Raw genomic sequence first — 27,457 nt, forward strand, 5'->3', positions numbered from 1 at the left:
AGAGTTGTAATCTTAAATTGACTAGTTACTCAAATAATTGTATTTTTGATTTAACATATTGTTGTTGAATCATGTGTTCATAGGGAAAATTATCAGTTCCATGGGGTTATGGTTTTTGGGTAAATATACAAAGGTGCTTTGTTCAGTCTGCATATAGAAGGGAATATCTGTTAACAAGGGATGACAGTTACTCCAAATGGATTATGATATAAGCAAAGATGATTTCATTTTGTGTTTTTATTTCAATACAAAATTTGCTACATTGGGATATTGAAGTTTGCGAGGGGTTATGTTGTTAAATTATCTGTAACTCGTCAGAGATCACCAGTAGAATAAGAGAGTTATAATGGAAGGTGATGTCAGAATGCTTTAATACATGGGAGAGATATTTTTACCACAACAAGTGTGTGTGAAGCTCAAAACCTCCCTAACAGGCTAAAGAGTGAGGGACAACTGCGTCTGATGACCTGTGAACTGTATCTGAAATAGACATGCTGGAATGATATGTGAAGGAAGACTAAAGGGGAATAGGTTACTGACCTTTCATTACCAGGCCTCTCGTGACAGAAAAAAACAGAGGAAAAAGGGGGCTGTAATATGAATAGATAGTACTGGTACTACAAGTTTAGTATAAATGTACATTTTTAAGGGGATGAGGCACTAAGGACTGAATTCTGATTTGGGTTGGACAATTTATAAAACGTTGTAGTTATGATTTGGACATAGAACTGTTTAAATTTACTAGGCCTAGGGAAGCTCTGGAAACTAAATCCTGAGACAGGGAGGTTGACAGAATTTACAGAAGATTAGATTAAAGGTTTTTGTTTATTTTGTTTTATTATGTCATTAGAAATGTAATGTTAAATTGTATTGATATAATTAATTGCATAAAAGGTTTATAGTCTGTTTTGCGATAACACACAAGGATGAAGGAGGAGACCAACATAACATGGGCATAGAACGTAACGGATGAACGTTTTCCCCAGGTTCAGTTACATTATGAGTAGTGGTTTAGTTACATTATGAGTAATGGTTTAGTTACATTATGAGTAGTGGTTTAGTTACATTATGAGTAGTGGTTTAGTTACATTATGAGTAGTGGTTTAGTTACATTATGAGTAGTGGTCATAGAACGTAACGGATGGACGTTTTCTTCAGGTTTAGTTACATTATGAGTAGTGGTTTAGTTACATTATGAGTAGTGGTTAGTTACATTATGAGTAGTGGTTTAGTTACATTATGAGTAGTGGTTTAGTTACATTATGAGTAGTGGTCATAGAACGTAACGGATGGACGTTTTCCCCAGGTTCAGTTACATTATGAGTAGTGGTCACTTATTACAAATATGCAGTTATTGTGATTTCATTTTCTTGTCTGATCAATTTATTTTTTGTTTTAAGGAACATAAGTGTGTTTATTGTTCCTGAGGAGGGAATGATATAAATTGACTAAAATTGATTTGAGAATGTTTTGGTATGCATCAAACGGTGGAAGGAAATTAGAAGTAGGAAATTGTGATATGGGTTAGAAGTTAGAAAAACTGTGACTACATTGGGGATCTGAGGGGGCTCATAAATGAAGGTTGTGATAGTAGAGGGGTGTTATTTCTAGAGACTATGTATATTATTAGAGGAAGATAACTCACAGAAGAGAAAGGACAGCTGGCTGTCTAAAATATAGGGATGCACAACATAAGGACAATTCTAAGTAAATTGAACATTACACATACCTAGATTATGGTAAGAGTAAAAGTGATAGTGGTGAAATTTTTGAACACTATGGTAAAAGTTTAAGAGAGTTATGACTTGGAGTTTTAAAAGGTTGGATATTCTTCCAACTAGAAGACACTTGACTCATTACATGTTATTCTAACAGCAGTTGCTGTAGGGACCATAATTTGGCTATCATTATGTATAAGTATATCTGTGGCAGGAGGCCAGGTATTTGAGACAGAATGTTTACATAGGGCTGTTATTTAAATATTACAAAGTAGTGATCTTGACATAAGAGGAAAGTCTGTTGTCAGGAAATAACCCATGTGTTAGTGTGTATGTCCTCAGGAGAAAAAGCAGCACACAAGAAGCCAGAAATAACCAAGGGCACGGGCTGAATTCTGGAGATTGAGTGTACATCAAGATACACCAGGCTGGGGGTATACTTCTTACAGCACCTGCAGTGGTAAAGATCATCATGTCTCTCTTCGGTGGGCGCATAATTCTCACAAGAAGTCAGGTCCAGCTGAATAATGGGTGAGCTTGAAAACACCATGACAGAGGACGTGGAGAGAGCAAGAGAGACTAGATTCCACTGTAGACATACAGTTGTTGGGTTTGGGAGCTACTTATTTTATTGGTTAATGCATCATATGAAAAAGGACAGATGTTAGGGTAATTGTGCTCTAAACAACATGTTGAAGGCAATAATGTGAAAGCATATACAGTGTTGAATTGAGAAGATAAGATATAATGTTGATTAGGGATATGCCTATCGGGTGAAATGGAGCAGATGGGAAACAAAGTGAAAATGACATGACTTGGGAACACCTCTCAGAACCTGGGGCCGAAAGGGGAAGACTGGGTGGAAGCATGAGGAAGCTTTTTAGTGCTTTTATTTTTGTGGATTCCAGCAGAAAAGTATCCTGGAGGCATAGAGTCAGGTGAAGAGAGAGTGGGAATTGTCATGGTCTCAGATTTCGGTTTTCATGAATATATTTATGCATGACATATCACATTGTCAATACTGTTGTGTTTTTGTTTTACACTTTCCAGGTGCTTAGGAACCAGAAGGAGAGGGGTCGCCAGCTTCAGCTGGAATGTTAGTTGGTGTATGATGAGTGATGGAAATAAGTGGATGTATGGTGTAATCATAAAACAGAGGCCATAAGTCTCTAAGAAGGGCTATATAAATAAATTTGATTTGATTTGAATGCCTCACAGAAAGAAGGCAGAAACCTGAGCCAGGACCAGAGGTTCCACGTCTGGTGATCCAAGGTGACCAGGTCCGAGTGTTCCAGAAGAAAGGAATGAGCCAAGGAGGGAGGGTCCCTACAAGGTGGCTTGAACAACGTTAACTGCTGTCCAGGTGAAAGGAATGAGCCAAGGAGGGAGGGTCCCTACAAGGTGGCTTGAACAACGTGAACTGCTGTCCAGGTGAAAGGAAGCAACACCTGGTACCATCTAAACCACTGAACCAAAGTCCCGTCGGAAAGGAGGAGACAGGCAGGAGACAGGCAGGAGACAGGCAGGAGACAGGCAGGAGACAGGCAGGAGCCAGGCAGGAGCCAGGCAGGAGCCAGGCAGGAGCCAGGCAGGAGCCAGGCAGGAGCCAGGCAGGAGCCGAAGAGGAGGTGGATCGAGGAGCAACTTCCAACAGCAAACAGACACTCTCTCCTGAATATACAGAGAGTCCAGGGATGGGGAGGAGTGACATGCCTGTTGCTCCTGATGACATACCTACGCTGGCAGATACCCTTGACAGAGGTGCTGTCCAAGGGGACGTAGAAACAACGACAGGAGAATGGAAAGGAGACTTTCTGTCCTCACATGGTCTTCCTAACAAACAGTGAACCAGGACAGATGAAGAACGGTAGAATGGCCTTGACAGCAACAGCGACAAACCTAGAAGAAATTGTAAAATCACCTCCCACTAGAGATTAGTACACAACAGCTAAACGTAGGATGGACAATTGCAATTTGTGTAGCAAATCACTTTTGTCTGATCTTTTAATAGTACCTGAACTTGCATCTTTTGAAGAATGTGTTAGATGGAAAATGTTCAATGTATTCAGAGAAAATACTGCATACCTTTGTGTAACATAGAATGCAGCTTGGCATTAGGTAGCACTAAAGGTAGAAGTGAAATAAACAAAAATATGTTGGGAGAACATGAATGTGCAACATATGACTTAAGAACTGAATTAAATGGTCCTCATAATGATAGGTTTACTATGGTAAAAAGTAGATATGAATGTTTCTACAGCTATGGAGATAATGGGATAGATGTGAGAAACACTACAGTTAATTGTTAAACTATTTGGGTGTTAGAAACTGCAGGAGTTAGTAAATTTGATGATAAAAGAATGATTATGGATCACAAAGGTACATGTGGTAATATAACTCAAGTAACACTATCTCTTGCAATATTAAAGAATCAGGACATGATTGCAATGATTATGGTGTTCAAGAGTTTCCTGTTTTAGTAAAGCTCCTGATTATTATGTGCTTGATTGAAAACTGGACTGATGCAATATGTATAACCTGGTAATCTGCTTTTAATACTGTTCAACATACCTTGTCTCAATTGAAGCTTATCCTCAATACTGACAAAACTAAACTACTGGTGTTTTCTAAAGCAAGAAATAGACCTCTGAACCTTTCACCTATTACTACCTGTCAGGGCAAGGAGATTGAGGTTGTAACCTCATATAAATATCTTGGAATTTTGATTGATGATGGCCTCTCTTTTAAAATGCATATTCAACAACTTACAAAAAAATTGAAGCTGAAATTAGGATTTTATTTTAGGAATAAGGCTTGTTTTTCTTTTGAAGCCAGAAGGAGGCTAGTATCAGCTACATTTATGCCTTTACTAGACTATGAGGATATTTTATATATGAATGCTTCCGCTCAGTGTTTGAGATCAATTGACACCCTTTACCATGGCACTTTGAGATTTATTTTAAATTGCAAAACCCTTACGCACCACTGCACTTTGTATACCAGGGTTGGCTGGCCTTCTCTAGTCACTCGTAGGCTCAGTCACTGGTTTACTTTTATTTACAAAGCCATTTTGGGTTTACTACCTTTTTATTTGGGCATTTTTATTGTTCAGAAATGTGGTGGGTACTCTCTTCGTTCGCGGGACTTTATCTTGCTAACTGTTCCAAATGTCCGAACTGAATTTGGTAAAAGGGCTTTTATGTACTCTGTGCCATCGTCTTGGAATGCCTTACAAAATACTTTTAAACTGGAAGAACTTGTCCCGATTGGTATTTTTAAATCACTGATGAATGATCTTGAGACTGATTCCTTGACATGTCAATGTTTTTAATTTGCTGTTTCTGATTTTGTTATATTCTTTGTTAATTCTATGGTTCTTACTAGATTACTTGTAGTTTTTCATGTTGTTTGTCTAATTTTTGTAATGACTTGGCGCTGCCTATCTTGGCCAGGACGCTCTTGAAAAAGAGATTTTAAATCTCAATGAGCCTTTCCTGGTTAAATAAAGGTTAAATAAAAAAAATAAAAAAATAAAAAAAATAACCTGGTAATCATTTACTATGGAGTGTATTGTCTATTTTCCTTTCTACCTTTGACAAGGGATAAATTAATTTAGAACTTCTGAATTTTGTATACTTAAACTTGTGGGTAAAATGTGGAAATTCCGGTTACAAGTGTCCATGGATCATGTCCTTAGTCTTGTCATGACGTTGGCCTCTTTGGGTACAGGAAGGACAGTTGATCCCCTCCCCTTTGTACCATCACCCAATCTACCTTCCCCCCAACCCAGGGTTGTAAAAATTCCAAGAGGAGAATCTACTACAACATGTTTCATAGAGAGACAAAGGAAATTCTTCCAACTCATAGAATTGGAGAACCGAGCGACATGTGTGTTCTGGAGAAGATATGGAAGATTGATGAAGACTCCAGCTACGAACTGATCCGCTTGGTACAATTTTGTGATACTCAGAAGAGACAATATAGCCATATTACCATAAAACTGTTTATATAATAGCCTCAGCGATGAGACTGGCATCATAATGGTTGTATAAAATTTATTAATAAGGATAAAGCTATTTGTAATACATTGAGATGCTATGTACTGATGTTAATGTGATAGAATTGTATTTCTGTAACCAAGTCTAACTCAGTCATAGGCACGCCCCCAGGGACACATACAGGACCAGGCGTCATTTGACAAGCCTGTTCTATGGGCACTATAAAACACCCCCTGATTTACATTTCTACAGACCAGGCCTACACTCCATTGCGAGTTGGCTCATAGGTTCGACCATCCAAGTACTCTACTGAAAGTGAACTATACCACGTGGTTAACTTTTACTATCGAGACCGACAGAATGAGAACAAGTCTTTGATATTAATTATTAGTCTGCAGCTAAGTAAATTATATCATCGAACGCGAAGACCAACCACATCCATTCTATGACGACATTAATGAATGTCGCTCTGAAAGATCCATTCTAACCGAGAGAGAGAGAGAGAGAAAACGCGGACAAACTCTCCATCAGAACATAACTCTTCCAAAGGGATCCCGACGACACATGAGCGTAAATATATATTGATTGCAATTGTTCCCGAATGAGTGAGCCTTCAATTGTCAATTGTGAATATTAATGAACTCTGTGTAACTTCTCAGCTTACCGTTTATGACCCATTGTCTAACAGACCAGCCATGCTTGTTAGCCATTAGGGCACATTACTATACCAATCCTTTGTGATGATAATTACTGTTTGTATGTTTTCTGTTAATTACTTAGTGTAGTAAAGAAATTATTTTAAGACAATTGATGTATCGATGATTTTAGTAAAGACTGGGTTCGTGCAGATACAACAATTTACGACGTTTGGGAATGAGACTTGACGCGAGGTAAAATACACCATTCAAACCAGAAGATAATCGGCCTATATTATAATATAGGAAAGTTATATTAGGAAAATTATAACTTTGTAATCTGAATATTTTTCTTGGTGCCCCGATCTCCTAGTTAATTACAATTAAACGATTAATCAGTTTAATCGCGTGATAATAATTACAGGGAGTTAATTGATAAACCTATCTTCAGTTTAATGGTACCCAAAGACACGACAGTCCTTTAGCAAGTGTTTTCATTTGGGATTTCACTGTTGTTACAGAGGTGTCTGCAAGGAAGGATCTTGTTTAAGTGTCGTATTTAGAATGACTATAGAAGGGTTTTCTTATTTTCTTTATGTTTTAAATAACTGAGATAACCTCAGGCAAGGCTATGTATTACATGCTCATGCTTCCTCATAGTATACCGATTTGTTATCATTTCTATTCTAAGTTTGACTGGATCTTTTACTCCTATATATATATGTTATTGAAATGGAGATGTTTTGTCCAGTATATAATTATGCTTTATCTTTTCACATTTCGTTCAACAAACTTACTATTCTATGATTATTATCGTTTTGCTTCCATCCCTATTTTCTCTAGTTTAACCATGTTTTGTGTGGGACTAATTAGTCCCAGAGGAGGGATTTATGTGGGAGAAAGGTAGACGTGCTGAAGGAAGGAAAAAACCTAGATACATTAGCGAGGGGAAGAGGAGACTGGCATCTGGCACTAAGTGGAGATAACAGGGATATATGGCCAGATGGATGAACCTAAGTAGGGACCACACAACGGCCAGGCAAGCTAATGTATGGCCATGACTAAATATATGGCCAGATGGATGAACCTAAGTTAAGTAAACAAGGCCCGGATACACTTAGAGAGAAACACACGAGAGGATAACAGGAACACAACCAAGCGTAAGCATGCATTGCATGCATTATTTTCTTATCCACATGAGGAGATTTTGGCCACCATTATGTTAGAAATAAGAGCAGATATGAGCGTTATCCTCAGATATGGGTGTTATCCATAGGGTTGAAAGATAATGGTGGCAGAAAGCATAGGGGGCTTTACTTCATTTACATAAAGGATGGACCTATGTATTATATGTGCATAAAAGCAGAGCCGGGGCCTGAGGAAGTCAGTTGTTCCGCGGACCGGCTCAGCTTTACTACTCTGTATTAAAGTCTATATTGAATTTACAAGTTCTTGTAAGAGTGTTATTCTTAAGACAATTTTCCACAACAGGATCTGAGAGGGTGGTCCGGCTCTAGGACCTGAGAGGGTGGTACGGCTCTGGGACCTGAGAGGGTGGTATGGCTCTAGGACCTGAGAGGGTGGTACGGCTCTAGTACCTGAGAGGGTGGTTCGGCTCTAGGATCTGAGATTGTGGTGTGGCTCTAGGACCTGAGATTGTGGTGCGGCTCTAGGATCTGAGATTGTGGTACGGCTTGTGCCAATATTCCATGTAACTCTTATGCTGTGAAAACTTTCAGCCCCGGGAACCAGGACCAGGAACCGCTCCGCCGAAATCACTATGATTTCTATCTTCCTGGACCTTCTCTCCACCTTGGCAGTTCCCTTAATTACCACAGCTATAAAGGCCACAAAGTCCACCTTCTCTCCACCTTGGCAGTGCCATTATTTACCACAGCAATAAAGGCCACAAAGTCCACCTTCTCTCCACCTTGGCAGTGCCATTAATTACCACAGCTATAAAGGCCACAAAGTCCACCTTCTCTCCACCTTGGCAGTGCCATCATTTACCACAGCTGTAAAGGCCACAAAGTCCACCTTCTCTCCACCTTGGCAGTGCCATTAATTACCACAGCTATAAAGGCCACAAAGTTCACCTTCTCTCCACCTCAGCAGTGCCATTAATTACCACAGCTATAAAGGCCACAAAGTCCACCATCTTAACCTTTAAAATGTCAGGATCCTGTTGGTGAAAGGAAACCCCTGCATCCTGCAGTGAAGGCCTATCCACCACCATGGACTCTTCTGATGCACCATTCAAACCCTCAACCCTTTTCACAGCTGCTGCATATGAAATGCTCTGTACAACCCTGACTTTGGCCACCTCGTTCTCTTTCCCACTTGTGGGGCATTAGGAAGACGTGGAATCATGGTTCCCACAGCAACTGCACTGGAGTAGGGAGAGACTCCATAGAGCCGTACTACCCTCTCAGGTCCTAGAGCCTTAGAAGGGAGATATGGAGAACTACAGAAGGAAGAAGTTGGAGTTTTGTTTGTTTTGGCTATGTACTATTTTTATTAGTGTGGATTAAGTTAGTTTCACTATTACGCATGGATTTATTTTAATTTGTTTTTTATTTTTGGGTTTCAAACCGTCCAGTTGGTGGCAGCAATACATATTTTTTGTGTATCGTCCGCCATAAAACCACAGAAGAAGAAGCAGAAGAAGAAGAAGAAGAAGAAGGGACGTTGTCGGGGAATAAAGATGTTTCATATGTGAGTAGCGTTCTTTCACAATTTAATGTAGAAATCGAGAGAGAGATGATTTAGGGGGTAAGACATCCGCCAAGTTAATACAATATTGATTTAAACTTTCAAGAATTATTATTTTAGGCTTATTTACATTGTTGTTGATTCATAGTGATCAGCCTAATCAATAAGATGTGATTTGATATAGGCTACAGGGCTATGAGGTATGGTATTATTGTTATAGGTGACTGACAGCACATTAAGGTGATTATTATCTGCATGAAATATTGTGGAAACTGGCTCACTTTCACTTCCTGAAAGAAGACGTGCATCAGAATTATGTATAGCTGTCATTAAATAAAATAGTCTGTCTCGTCAAGTAAATGTGATGTTCAACAATGTGCATATAAACTATTTAAATGTAGGGCTAAATCACATGTTAAGTTTAAAGCTTTCTGGTGACAGATCAGGAAGGCGGTGGTCCGTTTGGCGACTGCAGGTGCGCTCGATATAACGTCACCGGCTCATCTATGCGCATTGTGAACCCCGGGTTGAATCATCAGCACTCCTTTTCTCAGAATGTAAACCCCGGTGCGCCGGGCGAGATAAACTGATCGCACCTCAAGTGAACTCAAGCACTGCACTGCAGCATGCGTCTATTCACTAAACCAGGGATGGACAACTGGCGGCCCGGGACCAGTAATAAAACATTGTTTTGGAACTCAGTCTGGGTCTCAACTTACTGTTGACCGTTAGAATAATAGAAAACACATGGTGCAGTGTGTAAATGTGGTTCTGTATCAGCAGTCAGTCTATTAGCCCATGTTAGCTACATGTTTTTAGATGGTAAATTAGGTAAATCTCCCAAAATATCAAATTGGGTATCAAATGAAAGCTAAGAGTTTATGTTTTGGAGAACTCAGAAGGCAACCATTTTCAATCTTAAAAATGATGCATAAATAATGGTTTTGATTTCTGGTCAAACAGATGGAAAAGGGGTCTTAGAAAACATCTACCAGAAACAGTCTAAAAAGGTTTTAAAAATACATCCAAACACAATAATGTTGAAGTTAAGACCCCTGACAACTAATATCAACACTTATATTTAGTTTTGGATAAATTATTGCCTTCTGTTAGTTTAAAAAACATTGCCTTGTAATTCTGTTACCAAACAACACATACACAGTATCTTTAAGATATTTGTAATTTCTCTCCTCATTAGGAGGGAGGATCATGAAAGTTCACCGAAGTACCAATTTAGTTTTTACTGATTTATTAAGTGATTAAAACTCCATTGCAAAATGTGCAGAATTGCAGGAAATGAACATTAAATGTGTTATATTCGCTGTTAAGAGGGGAGCCACTAAATATGTTTTGCTCGGCGAGGTGTAAGGTTGTGGGGTTACTAATATACATTTTTACTTATGAATTATTAAATGATTAAAACTCGTAATTATGTTACCAAATCTAAAGCTAAAATAATTAAGAAACTCGTTTGAAAAAATAAAACTATAATCATTGATTCCAAAAATAAAATAAAAACCATCATAAATTATGTTATGTTTTTTTTTCTCCCTTCTATACATTGTCTGGTAAATGCTGCCAGGAAATGATGATGTTTCAAATAGGCCTAACTTGTTCATCACTAGTCTCCCTAGACAGACAGGTTGCCTCCCACAATGTACCAATGTTCCTGCATGCAAGCAAAGACTGTCTATTATATTGAGAAGATACTCAAGTGACCGCTCTAACAATGGAAATGCATGTCCTCAAAGAGGGAAGGCAGGCGGGAGGAGGCGAGATCTGGTGAGACCATGTAGCCATTATAGCCTCTGTGAAAGCATGGGCAGTGCCATTGAAGATATCTCCATTTTAAAGTAGTACATTTTCTTATTCATTGGCTGATTGCTCCCAACTCATAGGAATTCCCACCCAGTTGACTACTTTATAATGGTGGAAGGCCTCAAGCACAATGTCCATTCTAAAACAGATTATATCCATGATGAGACCTCCATCTCTATGACAACAGGCACAACTCCAATATAAAGTATTTTCCCTCGTAACAACCTAACCATTACGAAACTTCTATTAGATCAAATAAGCCTCACGTAGCAAATTCGTAATTCCATTTTTTGTTGACCAAATTCGACAAACTCTCACTGACCTCCATACAACAACTCCTCACATCGTGGGCTTATTTTCGTGGACAGAGTTTTCACTGAGTAAAACCTCTCGCTTCGCCTCTTCCTCTCTGATACATGTCTGTAGAAGTTTCTGAGGTCAGTTGGGACAGAGAGGAAGAGGCGAAGTGAGAGGACTTACTCTGCCCAAAATCTGTCTTTTATTTTATTTCACCTTTATTAAACCAGGTAGGCCAGTTGAGAACAAGTTCTATGAGAGTGTGGAGTTACGTGAGGCTTATTTGATCTAATAGAAGGTTTGTAATGTTTAGGCTGTTACAGATGTACTGATATAAGTGGATGGATGTTGCATTCCAGTGTTATGATACTGATGATTTGTCTCCATAGATGGTTTGTTTATGTTTCTACGGTTGTTGTTAGAAGGAGTAGAGCTGTAGGCCTACAGCTCCATCTAGTGGTTGAGTTGGGGACAACAGATGTTGACAAATGTCAGCAAATGGGGATGCAAGTCAAATCAAATGAATAACATATTGGACTGTGTATGTTTGAATACAATATGAAGTCTGATTTAACTCTTGGACCTCAGACAGTAAATGTGTTGTTAATGGTTCTTCAGCAATGTTCAGAAATATTGACTGTTCTGTTATTTCTTATTGCAGCTGAGTGAGTTGTGACTTACATCTAAAATGAGTCTCTCTGGGGAGAGAGGGGAGGAGACCACTGCCTCTAAAACGAGTCTCTCTGGGGAGAGAGGAGGAGACCACTGCCTATAAAACGAGTCTCTCTGGGGAGAGAGGAGGAGACCACTGCCTCTAAAATGAGCCTCTCTGGGGAGAGAGAGGAGGAGACCACTGCCTATAAAATGAGCCTCTCTGGGGAGAGAGAGGAGGAGACCACTGCCTATAAAATGAGCCTCTCTGGGGAGAGAGAGGAGACCACTGCCTCTAAAATGAGTCTCTCTGAGGAGAGAGAGGATGGGACCACTGCCTCTAAAATGACTCAAGACACCAGTTCTAAGAGGTAAGAGATGACATGTAAAATATACAGTTCTCTTAAAGATATAAAACTAAAGAGAAAAGTGTTCCCAAATTACATTAAATGTAGGTCTATATCATTAATTTAAAAGCCAGAAATGGATTTACCAATTGCAGACTGTAGCTTTATAAAGAAACATCAGGACTTCTAGAAGTTCCACTATACAGTTGTTAAAATGAAGTAGATGGGGTATTGATGAGATATTGATGAGGTGATCTGTCTCCCTGTTTTGTTCAGTGTCCAGAAGCCCAGAGCAGAGTCCCTTACAACCAGCCTGCTATCAATGAAGAGTGATCAGCCACCTGCTTTCAGCCAGGAACCATTTCCAGATGACAATAAGGAAGTGGAGAGTTTGGACAGTGACGATGCATTAAAGATCACACACAACCTTCTGGACAGAAGAAGTAAGACTGTATTTCATACAATATTACAAAGAACGGTACAAAGGCCCTTATAAAACACGCACACACAAACTTATGAGTCCCAACTCTCATTGTTTTCCTACAGGTCAAACTCTGCTTACAGTCCAACAAGACATTAAGGCTATACTGAAACACAAGTATCAACACATATCTGAAGGAATTGGACACCATGGAAACCAAAGTCTGTTAAAGGACATCTACACAGAGCTCTACATCACAGAGGGTGGAAGTGGAGGGCTCAATAATGAACATGAGGTTAGACAGATAGAGATGGCATCCAAGAAACAAACAACACAAGAGACACCAATCAAATGCAACGACATCTTCAAGCCTTTACCTGGACAAGACAAACCTATCAGAACTGTGCTGACAAAAGGAATCGCTGGCATTGGAAAAACAGTCTCTGTGCAGAAGGTCATTCTTGACTGGGCAGAGGGAAAAGCGAATCAGGACGTTCATTTCATGTTTCCTCTTCCTTTCCGTGATCTGAACCTGAAAAAGGACCAATACAGTCTGATGCAACTTCTTTCCCACTACTTCCCAGAGCTGAAAGAGATTGACAGCATTGAAGATGGTGAAACCAAAACTGTTTTCATTTTTGATGGTCTGGATGAGTGTCGACTTCCTCTAGACTTCAAAAACAATGAGAAGTGCTGTGATGTCACGAAGCCAACCTCAGTGGACGTGCTGCTGACAAACCTCCTCGAGGGGAATCTGCTTCCCTCTGCTCTCCTCTGGATAACCACACGACCTGCAGCAGCCAATCAGATCCCTCCTGAGTGTCTTGACCAGGTGACAGAGGTACGAGGGTTCAATGATCCACAGAAAGAGGAGTATTTCAGGAAGAAAATCACAGATCAGAATCTGGCCAATGAAATCATCACACACATGAAGACATCAAGGAGCCTCCACATCATGTGCCACATGCCAGTCTTCTGTTGGATATCAGCCACTGTGCTTGAGATGATGCTGAAAGAGGCAGAGAAGGATGAAGTCCCCAAAACTCTGACCCAGATGTACTCACACTTCGTGCTCATCCAAACCATTGTGAAGAACAAGAAGTACAACAAAGCCACAGAGACAAACCCAAAAGAACTGTCTCAGTCAGACAAAGACATGATCCTGAAACTGGCAAAGCTGGCTTTCCAACAGCTGCAGAAGGGCAACCTGATCTTCTATGAGGAGGACCTGAGAGAGTGTGGCCTTGATGTCACAGAGGCATCAGTGTACTCAGCATTGTGTACAGAGATCTTTAAAGAAGAATCTGGGTTGTACCAAGAGAAGGTCTACAGCTTTGTGCATCTGAGCATTCAGGAGTTTCTAGCAGCAGTGCATGCTTTAGAATCATGTCTGGACAAGAAGGAAAATGTTTTCCCCCCCAAAGCAGTCACCAGTGATGATGATGATGAGGAGAAGGATGATGACGAGGATGATGGTGACGACAATGATGATGATGATGATGATGATGATGATGAGGAGGAGATTGATGATAAGCAGGACGAGGAGGAGGAGAACAATGACGAAGATGAGGATGATGACGACGACAATGATGAAGAGGAGTCATTCCAGTTGTCTGACTTACACATGAGCGCAGTGGAGCAGGCCTTAAAAAGTAAGAATGGACACCTGGACCTGTTCCTTCGCTTCCTTCTGGGTCTCTCACTGGAGTCCAATCAGAAACTGTTACGAGGCATTCTGACACAGACAGGAAGTACAACACAGACCAATGAGGAAACAGTTGAGAGAACAGTCAGGTACCTTTCATACAAGATCAACCAGGAATCCTCACCAGAAAGGATCATCAACTTGTTCCACTGTCTGAATGAACTTGGTGCCAACTCTCTAGTTGAAGACATGCAGACCTCCATGCGATCAGGAACTCTTTCAGAAACAAGACTAAAACCTGACCAATGTTCAGCCCTGGCCTACCTGTTGCTGATGTCAGAGGAGGTGCTGGAGGAGTATGACCTGAAGACATACAACACATCAGAGGAAGGTTATCAGAGGTTGTTGCCGGTAGTGAAAACCTGCAAGAGAGCACTGTAAGTTCTGTTATTGAGTTGATGTATACAGTATCATTATAATGAAGGATTTGTATATCTAACAGATTATCTCCTCTCTCAAGACTGGATCACTGTAAACTCACATATGAATCCTGTGAGGCTCTGGCCTCAGCTCTGCAGACACCAAACTCCCCCCTGAGAGAACTGGACCTCAGCAACAATGACCTGAGAGACAGAGGAGTGAAGCTGCTCTGTGTTGGACTAACCAGTCCACTCTGCAACATACAGACACTAGTGTGAGTTAAATATCTTCAGTATCCACTGTTTTTATACTGTTTATATATTGATAGTAATTATGTGTTATTATGTTTTTAACATTATTTGAACATCTTGGTAAATATGCAGAAACATACATGAAATGTGATAAATATATGAAACTAAGGTTAAACATCTTGAGTCAGTTAGTATGTTTTTAACATAGTCTAGTCATGTCCTTCTGTTATTGTCTTAATGCATCTCATTATTCTTAAAGCTTTGCATATTTAACAGTGTATTGACATATCTCCTCTCTCCAGACTAGTTGACTGTAAACTCACATATGAGTCCTGTGAGACTCTGGCCTCAGCTCTGCAGACACCAAACTCCCCCCTGAGAGAACTGGACCTCAGCAACAATGACCTGAGAGACAGAGGACTGGAGCTGCTCTGTGTTGGACTAACCAGTCCACTCTGCAACATACAGACACTAGTGTGAGTTAACTTTCTTCAGTATCCACTGTCTTTATAGTGTTTATATATTTGTAGTTATTATGTTAACATTATTTTAAAATCTTGGTAAATATGCAGAAACATTCATCAAATGTGATAAATATATCAAACTAAGGTTAAATATATTGAGTGATTTAGTATGTGTTTTTAGTAAAAAATATAAACTATAAGAACCAAGACTTAAAAATAACTGATATAGGTCACAAGATGGAGGGAATGTTGGAACATAACTAACAAAATTGAAGTTAGCAAAAATATATGATTTATCCAGTATAAACTAATGTATAGAGTTTATTACGCGAGACAAAATTAACAAATTGTACAGCACAACGACAGAGTCATGTCTTAAGTGTGAAACTAACAATGAGTCAATAATTCATGCTTTCTGGGAATGATATAATTCCAAAACTTATGGGAGGAGTTAGAAGTTGTCTGTCAGAAGTATTACAATGTAAACATACTTTGAATCCGTCTGTCTGCATAATTCATGACATGGTATATGGGGGGTGTAGAGAGATTCCCAATGACATGGTATATGGGGGGTGTAGAGAGAGACCCAATGACATGGTATATGGGGGGTGTAGAGAGAGACCCAATGACATGGTATATGGGGGTGTAGAGAGAGACCCAATAACATGGTATATGGGGGGTGTAGAGAGATTCCCAATGAGCTGGATGATTCTCTTCTCATCAATCATCTTGTAAAAACATATACTACAAATATATAAATAAATATAGATAAAAAAAATTAAAAGGGTTGTAAAAAGTATGTTTTTAACATTGGTTAATCATGTCCTTCTGTTATTGTCTTAATGCATCTCATTATTCTTAAACCTTTGCATATTTAACAGTGTATCGACATATCTCCTCTCTCCAGACTGGATGGCTGTAAAATCACATATGAATCCTGTGAGACTCTGACCTCAGCTCTGCGGACACCAAACTCCCCCCTGAGAGAACTGAACCTCGGCTACAATGACCTGGGAGACAGAGGAGTGGAGCTGCTCTGTGTTGGACTAACCATTCCACTCTGCAACATACAGACACTAGTGTGAGTTAAATATCTTCAGTATGAGGTATTATGTGGATGTTTTAAACATGTGTTTATCATGTGCTCTTCTGCCCTCTAGTCTAGGTCAGTGTGGTCTGACAGAGGGTTGCTGTTCACATCTGGCCTCAGTCCTGAGTTCACCCAACTCACAACTGAAACAACTGGAACTGAGAGACAATGACCTGCAGGACTCAGGAGTTACACTGCTGTCTGCTGGACTGGAGGATCCAGACTGTAAACTACACACACTGGGGTAAGTACAGCTGTTTCAGTCAGGTCTGTACTGAGCTGAGTTACACTGCTGTCTGCTGGACTGGAGGATCCAGACTGTAAACTACACACACTGGGGTAAGTACAGCTGTTTCAGTCAGGTCTGTACTGAGCTGAGTTACACTGCTGTCTGCTGGACTGAAGGATCCAGACTGTAAACTACACACACTGGGGTAAGTACAGCTGTTTCAGTCAGGTCTGTACTGAGCTGAGTTACACTGCTGTCTGCTGGACTGGAGGATCCAGACTATTAACTACACACACTGGGGTAAGTACAGCTGTTTCAGTCAGGTCTGTACTGAGCTGAGTTACACTGCTGTCTGCTGGACTGGAGGATCCAGACTGTAAACTACACACACTGGGGTAAGTACAGCTGTTTTTCAGGTCTGTACTGAGCTGAGTTACACTGCTGTCTGCTGGACTGGAGGATCCAGACTGTAAACGACACACACTGGGGTAAGTACAGCTGTTTCAGTCAGGTCGGTACTGAGCTTAGTAAAACAAGTACTCTGAAAATCTGACGTTTCTTCACAATGTTTGCGTCATGGACAAATGTATGGGTGTCCTACAAGATGATTGACACCAGTACACCAACCTAAACAGCTGTTGTGTCTCTCTGTAGGCTGTCTGGCTGTCTGGTCACAGAGGAGGGCTGTGCTGCTCTGTCTTCAGCTCTGAGGTCAAACCCCTCCCACCTGAAAGAGCTGGACCTGAGCTACAATCACCCAGGTGACTCTGCAGGAGGACTGCTTTCAGCTGCTCTGGTGGATCCCACATATAAACTGATGAAGCTGAAGTAAGTCAGAATATATGTCCTAATAGTGTGAGCAGTGGTTGTGTCATATGTAGTGTAGTAGGGTTAGAAACATGAGGACATGATGGTAGAATTAAGGGGAAGTTTACCCAGCAGGCTGAGCACTCCAACACAGCATACATCATCACCACATGAATACTCTTCTTCTGCATCTCTGATATCCTGTTGGAATTGTACTCCGTTCTGTATGCAGTAGGTAGGATAGAATACCTGTATGTCTCTAGTAATGAATTGTACTCTGTTCTGTATGCAGTAGGTAGGATAGAATACCTGTATGTCTCTAGTAATGAATTGGACTCCGTTCTGTATGCAGTAGGTAGGGTAGAATACCGGTATGTCTCTAGTAATGAATTCTATTCCGTTCTGTATGCAGTGGGTAGGATAGAATACCTGTATGTCTCTAGTAATGAACTTGGATAGTGCACCAGAACACAACAATATGGTTTAAATGTTGACTGCTTTATTAGGTCTTTGTCAGTCAATAACCTGTTTGTCCTACAGTGTGGATCATGGTGGAGAGTGCAGGCTGAAATCAGGGCAGAGGAAATGTAAGTCATTTTAATCCTAATTACCTGCATATTCAGAACTATAGTAACATAGTAACTAATCAATACTTGTTCTGTACCTACAAAACAACATGTTATATGAAGATGTGGTTTGATTAAACTCTCCTTTTGTCTACAGATGCCTGTCATCTCACCCTGGACTCAAATACAGCAAACCCAAACATGATACTGTCTGAGGGGAACAGGAAGGTGACACGTGTGAAAGAGGAGCAGCATTATGAAGACCATCCAGACAGATTTGACGGTTGTCACCAAGTTCTCTGCAGAGAAGGCTTATCTGGATCTCGTTATTACTGGGAGGTGGAGAGGGATGGTGACAGGGATGGTGACGTGGCATTCATTGGTCTGGTGTACAAAGGAATAAAGAGGAAGGGACAGGAGAGTGAATGTTGGATTGGATTCAATAGGAAGTCCTGGTGTTTATTCTGCTATGATAAAGGTTATCACTTTTACCATGCTGGAGTCCGTACGAGATCCATCCCTCGTCCTCATTCTAACAGAGTTGGAGTGTATCTGGACTGGCCAGCTGGTACTTTGTCCTTCTATAGTGTGTCCTCCTCTGGTACACTGACACACCTTCACACAGAACACACCAGATTCACTGAACCCCTCTATCCTGGGTTTTGGTTTTCCCCCTCCTACTCAATGACCTCAGTGACCCTGTGTCAGATAGATGTCCAACACATTCAGAGGTGAGTCATAGCAATGTTTCATCATTTGTTTCCTCTGGAATAATTTCTATAATTACATTAGTAGTAGTGGTGTGTTTTAATGTGTTCTGTTGGACCTACAGACAGTTAGATTAGTAGTAGTGGTGTGTTTTAATGTGTTCTGTTTGACCTAGAGACAGACTGTATGTATGCTATATCAAGCCTTTATAAGTTGTATTTAGTTTAATCGCTGTCTATCTTTCTGCTTCTCCAACACCAGAGACCATGGTGGAGAGAGTTGTATCAAGCCTGGACCTGAGGACACCAGAGACCATGGTGGAGAGAGTTGGATCAAGCCTGGACCTGAGAAATGTGAGTGTTAACTGATAATTGTTTTTAAATCAAAATTGTTTTAAGCGTTCATTGTAGTTGAGTCCCAGTCAAGGAACACAATCATGATCTATTTGGTCAATACAAACTTAAAGGTAGAGTCAGCAATATGACGTAGATGCACATAGTAAACAGCATAGTGGGTCAATTTCCACAACAACTAAGAGTGTTGTAGCACAAGGCTAAACTTCTCCGCTGTTTTGGTCCCGTGACTAACACTCTGTAAGAGAGTGAAGAGAACCCTTGCACATGGGCTGATACTGTGTGTGACTGTGTGAGAGAGAAGTCAGGCATCTTGCTCATCACAATATCTGTGGTGCTGCTCGTACAACATCATTTAACTGACTCTACCTTTAAGCTCTAATCCTAGGATCTAATAGAAATCAGGCCCCCAACATCTACAAAACATGGACCAGAACGATGTTGTTTCCTGCTTCCACAAACATTAATTAATATAACACTAATGTCAGATTATGGTATGCTAATGAGTGTACATTCTGAGACTGTTGATCACTAATATTCATTTTTATCTCAAGTCTATTTAATAATTATTAATTCAATATTCCATGAGATTGTCCATTTTAAATAACTACTTTTGACTTCAGGGATTCCTCAGAGCTGTAAGACTTGTGTCCATGTTGAGGTAAGTCATAATGTCAATTCTTACTTTTACATACCTGCAGGAGTCAGGCACAGTCTCAAAGCCAGGTGTGTACTGACCAACCATTCATACTGGGATATAGACAGTCCTGTGTTCTGCTTTAGTAATATAAACACAGTCTCAAAGCCAGGTGTGTACTGACCAACCATTCATACTGGGATATAGACAGTCCTGTGTTCTGCTTTAGTAATATAAACACAGTCTCAAAGCCAGGTGTGTACTGACCAACCATTCATACTGGGATATAGACAGTCCTGTGTTCTGCTTTAGTAATATAAACACAGTCTCAAAGCCAGGTGTGTACTGACCAACCATTCATACTGGGATATAGACAGTCCTGTGTTCTGCTTTAGTAATATAAACACAGTATCAATGCCAGGTGTGTACTGACCAACCATTCATACTGGGATATAGACAGTCCTGTGTTCTGCTTTAGTAATATAAACACAGTCTCAAAGCCAGGTGTGTACTGACCAACCATTCATACTGGAATATAGACAGTCCTGTGTTCTGTTTAAGTAATATAAACACAGTCTCAAAGCCAGGTGTGTACTGACCAACCATTCATACTGGGATATAGACAGTCCTGTGTTCTGCTTTAGTAATATAAACACAGTCTCAAAGCCAGGTGTGTACTGACCAACCATTTACACTGGGATATAGACAGTCCTGTGTTCTGCTTTAGTAATATAAACACAGTCTCAAAGCCAGGTGTGTACTGACCAACCATTCATACTGGGATATAGACAGTCCTCTGTTCTGCTTGTAGTCATGCAGGATTTTAGCTGTTGTCATATTTTGTAATTCGACAGTTGAATTGATAAATCACCAGCATTCCATGTAACATTGGATAAATACATTAGATTAGTTAATTTGGTTAATGGGCCAGTTTCCCAGACACAGATTAAGTCTAGTCCTGGACCTTAAATAACTTTCTATTGAAACTTCCATTGAGCATGCTTTTTAGTCCAGCACTAGACTCAATCTGTATCCAGGAAACAGGCCCCATATGTATTACTGACATGCTTGTCCTTGTTCAGGACTCCACACACTGGCTTCAGATTGAACCCTTGACTTCTACTGTCCAGGGAGTGACAGTGTTCAGGTAAAATAACTACTTTTAACATTTCATTCCACTTGCTAGTGTATTTCCCCATTACCTTTGGGAATAGTCTTCTAATCCAACCTCTCCATTTGACTATTGACCCTCTCTACCATATCTTGTTGTTGCCCTCAGACACAGGACACCCAAAGGGAGTTATGAGTGCACAGTGTCTGGGCTCCGCTGGCTGTGTGAGAGAGATGTCATTCTGAAGTATCACTTCAGGAACTGGGAACCCTACAGTCACCGTCTGAAAGACATGCAGTACACACAAGGTGGTCCATTGCTGGACATCACTATGGAGTTAGGTGAACTGGAGGAAGTTCATCTGCCACACTGTGTCTGTTTAGGTAAAACCAAATAGAAATAGTATTCAGAAAGACATTTCCATGTAACTGAGTTTCACTTCCTGAATTAATTAATTAACTATTCTGGGAGTTTGAGTTTACTGTGATCTGGTACTGCATATTCTTTGTGTTTTAGTTGGATGAAAACTACAATATTTGTCTTTCTGTCTCCTTTTTATTGTGTTGTTCAGGGACCAACCCTTCCCTGAGGAATGAGATGAAGATTCTTCATGTAGAGGAACATGGAGTGTCTTTAGAGGAAGTGCATGAGGTCACCAGATTCCATGCTAAGATTCTCCATCCCAAGTTCTCAGTTATCTCTCTGATACTGAGATTACTGTCTTGGAACGTCGATGTCCACTGTGAGCTGATGCTCTATCTGACAGTGATGAAGGAAATAAATAAACTAATTCCACATCTATACCTGTTCCCCAGTAACCCCGGCCAAATACTGGTGAGGTATCATTATTATAGAGATGACCTTAACTAACCAGTGGTGCAGTTTATGTTTACACTCATTAAATGAAGATAAGTGTGTTGCTAGTTTTATGAATAATGTTTGAATTAGACTATACATTGACTGCCTGTGTATTCCATGCCTCGTTTCGCAGTCTGTGGAACAACAGGAATCAAAGTTTCAAGGGTCTAAAAGGTTTCCTAACACAAGACCAGAGCAGTCCTTCAAACTGAATAGTTCCTTCAGACTGAACATTCCCTGTTCTACCTCCATCACTCCACCGGTACAGTTTTAGTTGACTTAAAAACATGTATCTGACATTTAAGTTACAAGTCACATCTCTCTCTCTCTCTGTCTCTGTGCATGCTGGCAGTGTTTGGTGCATGCTGGGTATTGTATGAGCGAATGTGAGTGTTGTCTTGAGTTAGATCGCCTGTGGTTTCTTTCTTGTTTACTTTTCTTGGTGGTTTTCCTTTTTCTGCTGATTCAGGTTTTTTTCAGTGGTAGAATTAGATATATTGTATTTCTTGTTGAATTGTTCTGGTTTTGGTGGGGATGGCGACCCACATGGGGATGTCACTGGAGATGGCGATGGCAGTGGAGGAGATGCCCGGTACGAGATATGTGGTACAAGTGAGGAGTGTTGAGAGGGATGTGGCAGAGGGGAGTCAGGGGTCTGTGGCCTCAGTTGAGGATCAGGAGAAGGATATGGATATTTCTGATATGATAGCAGCTGGCGATGACTCAATCAATCAAGGTTAGACAGGTTGTATGTATCTGATCACTACTGTAGTAGTTAATGAAGGTGGTGTCGGTGCAGCAAGGTTAGACAGGTTGTATGTATCTGAGCTCTACTGTAGTAGTTAATGAAGGTGGTGTCGGTGCAGCAAGGTTAGAAAGGTTGTATGTATCTGAGCTCTACTGTAGTAGTTAATGAAGGCAGTGTCGGTGCAGCAAGGTTAGACAGGTTATATGTATCTGAGCTCTACTGTAGTAGTTAATGAAGGTGGTGTCGGTGCAGCAAGGTTAGACAGGTTGTATGTATCTGATCACTACTGTAGTAGTTAATGAAGGTGGTGTCAGTGCAGCAAGGTTAGACAGGTTGTATGTATCTGATCACTACTGTAGTAGTTAATGAAGGTGGTGTCGGTGCAGCAAGGTTAGACAGGTTATATGTATCTGAGCTCTACTGTAGTAGTTAATGAAGGTGGTGTCAGTGCAGCAAGGTTAGACTGGTTATATGTATCTGAGCTCTACTGTAGTAGAGTTGTAAGATAACATTACTCCTGTGGGTTTTTCTGATCCCCATATTGTTACTATTGATATTCACTTGTCCTGTTATTAAGGTCAACACCTTATTGGTATTTTAATGTGAAGATATTACATGACGCCATGTTTTGGGAAAAGTTTTTGTTGTTCTGGGAAAAATGGACGGTTATTAATTAGAATTTGAATCCTTGAGACAATGGTGGGAGGTTGGGAAGTCCCAAATATGTGTGTCTTGTCAACAGTATACTGCTCTGTCTAGTATTGAAGTTAAAGAGACTATCAGGGCCCTTGAACAGGACATCAAATCTATTGAATTGAAGTTGCTCACTCAGTGACCCCGGAGCCCCTGGCATCGATGTTTTACCATCTGAGTTCTATAAGCACTGAGGTGCTACCCCAGCTGTCCATTGGGGGGGATTTTTATGAAGTGGTGTGTGAATCTTTTCATGAGGATTCTCTTTCTGTATCCTGTCAATGTGCTGTGCTTTCATTGTTGCCAAAAGGGAGGATTTGGCCCTTTAAAAAAACTGGCAACCTGTTGCATTGCTGTGTGCATAATATAAAATTGTATCTAAATGTCTCTCAAACAGGTTGATAGAATATCTGGGGTTGTTGGTCCACAAGGACCAGTCTGACTGTGTACCTGACCGCTCTATCGTTGATAACTTGTTTCTGATAAGAGATGTTTTAGACGTTTCTAAACTGTCTGATGTGAATGTGGGTTTACTTTCATTGGATCAGGAGAAGGCTTTTGACTGTGTGGACCACCAGTACTTGTTCAAAACAATGCAAGCCTTTGGGTTTGGGGATGTTTTTTTGTCTTGGATGAGTTTACTGTATGCTGGGGCCTCATGTATGATGAAGGTGGGGGGTGGGTTGAGCTGCCCCATTACTGTCCAAAGGGGCATTAGGCAGGGATGCCCAACTTCAGGACAGTTATATTGTCTGGCAATTGAACCAATGCTTTGTTTTTTAAGAGCGAGGCTTACTGCTTTCTCTATGCCAGGGGTTATGAAGGGTCCCACGATAGCACTGTCTGCATATGCAGATGACGTGACAGTTTTTATTACAGGGGGTGAGGATGTTAAGGTTCTCTCAAACGCTCTAAAGGTGTGTGAGGGGGTCTCCTCAGGTAGAGTTAATTGGGGAAAGAGTGAATCGCTGTGGGCAGGTCAGCTTCAGATAGGGTCCACTCCACGGTTGGGATGAAGACTTTTTCTAGGCTCCGATGTCTTTCAAAAAAATAACTGAGATGGTGTAGTGGAGAAGGTGTGTTCCAGATTGTCTAGGTGGAAATGGGTGCTACCCCAGCTGTCTTATAGGGGAAGGGTGCTGGTAGCTAATAACCTAGCCACCTCTACCCTGTGGCACAGACTAATGATTCTACAGTCTGATACAAGAGCTGTCCATTTCTTCTGGTCTGGACAACATTGGATTAAAGATGCAGCCCTGTACCTGCCACTGCACGAGGATGGAAAAGGCCTGGTGGACATCTCTTCTAGGATCATGGCTTTCTTGCTTCAAGCAGCCCAGAGACTGTTGTACAGTGATGGTTCTAGCAGCCCAGAGACTGTTGTACAGAGACGGTTCTAGCTGGGTGGATACAGTCTACACATTGATGAGGAGAGCAGGCTGTTTGGGCTTAGACAAGCACCTTTTCCTCTTAAAGCTGGAGGGGGGTGATTTGTCTGGCCTGACTCCATTCTATGGGTCTGTTATGCAGGCTTGGAGAGTTTGTCATGTTGGGGAGGGGTGTCCATTCTGTGCTGAGTCTGAAACTCTGGCACATCTGTTCTTACAGTGTCCCAGGTTGGTGGGGATGATTGACCTGATCAGTGGTTGGTTCTCCGCTCTGGGAGAGGTTTTCTCTTCCCAAATGCTTATATTTGGGACAAAGTCCAGGTTTAGTAGAAGGGGTGTAGTTCTCTTAACTTTGTGTCGGGGGCAGCTAAATTAGCAATTTGGAAAACATGAAAGAACAGTATTCGGGGACAAGGGTCTGTGGACGTGGTGGGAATGCTGGAGGAGATGTTGGCAGCCAGACTGAGGGTTGAGTTTGCCTGGACAGGGGTCTCTGGACGTGGTGGGAATGCTGGAGGGGATGTTGGCAGCCAGACTGAAGGTTGAGTTTGCCTGTTACAAAATGATTAACATTGATCTGTTTGAGTATATGGGTATTCAGAGGCTGTTGTGTTGTTACTGTGGAGGAAGATTTGGTGTTGTGTTTTTAATTGATGTTTAACCATGTTTTTGTTTAACCTCTCTCTCTCTCCCTCTCTCTCCCTCCAGAGGATTCATCTCATAAATAGAGACACCACACCAAGCTTTTTCAAGGTGGTTATGGAAATTACAGGGATTGAGATGGAATTAATCGGTGATGATGAGAGGACAGTATGGAAAGAAACTCTACAAAAATGTAGGAGAATGTCAATCATCACTTTTTCTGACAGATGCTGTTTAGAGTGATATAACATATTTTTGTTTCTTTCAGATGAATACATCTCTGACACCCATTCAACTAGTAAGTAAACATGAGAGATACAAACCAATGACTTGAGGGTCAGTCAACATGGTTTACTGTAGGACCTGGACTAGTCCTGATTAGAAAAGACTGTCTTCAAGAAGAATGACATCTCCCCCAGGACTTTATGTAGATTAGCCTGGTTCTGAATGACCCAATGACATCTCCTCCAGGACTTGATGTAGATTAGCCTGGTTCTGAATGACCAAATTACATCTCCTCCAAGACTTTATGTAGATTAGCCTGGTTCTGAATGGCCCAATGACATCTCCTCCAGGACTTGATGTAGATTAGCCTGGTTCTGAATGCTCCAAACTGTTTTTCTATGTCTGTGAAAGCGTCCCTAAATGTGAATATGTGATATGTTCAGGTCGTTATTGTAAAAGATAATGTTTTCTCAATACTTTTATTTTAGTAGTCTGCTTCTAAATGACTGAAATGTAAATGTAAAAATGTAGTTATTTTGTAACCTGACTCTCTCAGGTGCTGTGTTGGGGGCAGGAGGTCCGGCTGAGAGCAGTCTGACTGGTTCTGCAGAGCAGCAGCTGCTTTCTGTACGGACAGAGTTTGTGAAACGAGTGTCAAGACCTGTCCTGAATGAACTGCTGGACGGACTCCTGCAACACACAGTCATCAACCAGGAGGAAATGGAGTCAGTGAAGGTGATAGCTGAGAGGGCAGAGAAGGCACGTGACATCATCGACATGGTGTTGAGAAAAGGAAATGAGTCATGTTCCAGGATGATCAACCTTCTTGGGGAGCTGGACCCCTGTCTTTGTTCACTGCTTCAGATCAACAGTGTTGGAGTACCAACCTAATGGTAGAATGGATAGTAACAGTGTTGGGGTACCAACCTAATGGTAGAATGGATAGTAACAGTGTTGGGGTACCAACCTAATGGTAGAATGGATAGTATCAGTGTTGGTGTACCATCCTAATGGTAGAATGTATAGTATCAGCGTTGGGGTACCAACCTAATGGTAGAATGGATAGTAACAGTGTACAAACGTTATGGAGAAAAAAATATTTTATATATTGTATATATATATTGTGTGTGTGTGACGACCCTCCCGCTCTGTCACTCTGTGACGACCCTCCCGCTCTGTCACTCTGTGACGACCCTCCCACTCTGTCGCACTGTGACGACCCTCCCGCTCTGTCACTCTGTGACGACCCTCCCGCTCTGTCACACTGTGACGACCCTCCCACTCTGTCACACTGTGACGACCCTCCCGCTCTGTCACTCTGTGACGACCCTCCCGCTCTGCCACTCTGTGACGACCCTCCCGCTCTGTCACACTGTGACGACCCTCCCGCTCTGTCACACTGTGACGACCCTCCCGCTCTGTCACTCTGTGACGACCCTCCCGCTCTGCCACTCTGTGACGACCCTCCATCTCTGCCACTCTGTGACGACCCTCCAGCTCTGCCACACTGTGACGACCCTCCCGCTCTGCCACACTGTGACGACCTTCCCGCTCTGTCACATTGTGACGACCCTCCCGCTCTGCCACTCTGTGACGACCCTCCCGCTCTGCCACTCTGTGACGACCCTCCCGCTCTGTCACACTGTGACGACCCTCCCGCTCTGTCACACTGTGACGACCCTCCCGCTCTGTCACTCTGTGACGACCCTCCCTCTCTGTCACTCTGTGACGACCCTCCCTCTCTGTCACTCTGTGACGACCCTCCCGCTCTGCCACTCTGTGACGACCCTCCCGCTCTGTCACTCTGTGACGACCCTCCCGCTCTGCCACTCTGTGACGACCCTCCCGCTCTGCCACTCTGTGACGACCCTCCCAGTCTGCCACTCTGTGACGACCCTCCCGCTCTGCCACTCTGTGACGACCCTCCCGCTCTGTCACTCTGTGACGACCCTCCCGCTCTGTCACACTGTGACGACCCTCCCTCTCTGCCACTCTGTGACGACCCTCCCTCTCTGCCACTCTGTG

At 41.6% G+C, this 27,457-nt stretch overlaps 1 protein-coding gene and 1 pseudogene across 1 annotated transcript; both read left to right on the forward strand.

Annotated features, from left to right (window-relative positions):
* The first annotated feature begins 12,174 nt into the window (after positions 1-12,174).
* LOC115189385 (uncharacterized) lies at positions 12,175-20,653 on the forward strand (annotated as a pseudogene).
* A 69-nt stretch (positions 20,654-20,722) lies between these two features.
* On the forward strand, positions 20,723-26,521 carry LOC115189422 (NACHT, LRR and PYD domains-containing protein 1b allele 3-like). Its single transcript, XM_029748045.1, has 7 exons — positions 20,723-20,914; positions 21,047-21,261; positions 21,450-21,712; positions 21,870-21,998; positions 25,274-25,400; positions 25,476-25,505; positions 25,989-26,521. The coding sequence occupies exons 1-7, from the start codon at positions 20,766-20,768 to the stop codon at positions 26,321-26,323; spliced, it is 1,248 nt and encodes a 415-aa protein (XP_029603905.1). The 5' UTR covers positions 20,723-20,765; the 3' UTR covers positions 26,324-26,521.
* Positions 26,522-27,457: the final 936 nt, after the last annotated feature.

The sequence above is a fragment of the Salmo trutta genome, unplaced genomic scaffold (genome assembly GCF_901001165.1).
Source record: "Salmo trutta unplaced genomic scaffold, fSalTru1.1, whole genome shotgun sequence".
Taxonomy (NCBI): domain Eukaryota; kingdom Metazoa; phylum Chordata; class Actinopteri; order Salmoniformes; family Salmonidae; genus Salmo; species Salmo trutta.

Bases quoted from the DNA above. Each gene is read 5' to 3' on its own strand.
- LOC115189422 (XM_029748045.1), top strand. From the start codon at position 20,766: ATGCTTTTTAGTCCAGCACTAGACTCAATCTGTATCCAGGAAACAGGC. The intron at 20,915-21,046 runs GTAAAATAACTA...TGTTGCCCTCAG, and splicing joins CAGGGAGTGACAGTGTTCAG to ACACAGGACACCCAAAGGGA. The intron at 25,506-25,988 runs GTAAGTAAACAT...TGACTCTCTCAG, and splicing joins CTCTGACACCCATTCAACTA to GTGCTGTGTTGGGGGCAGGA.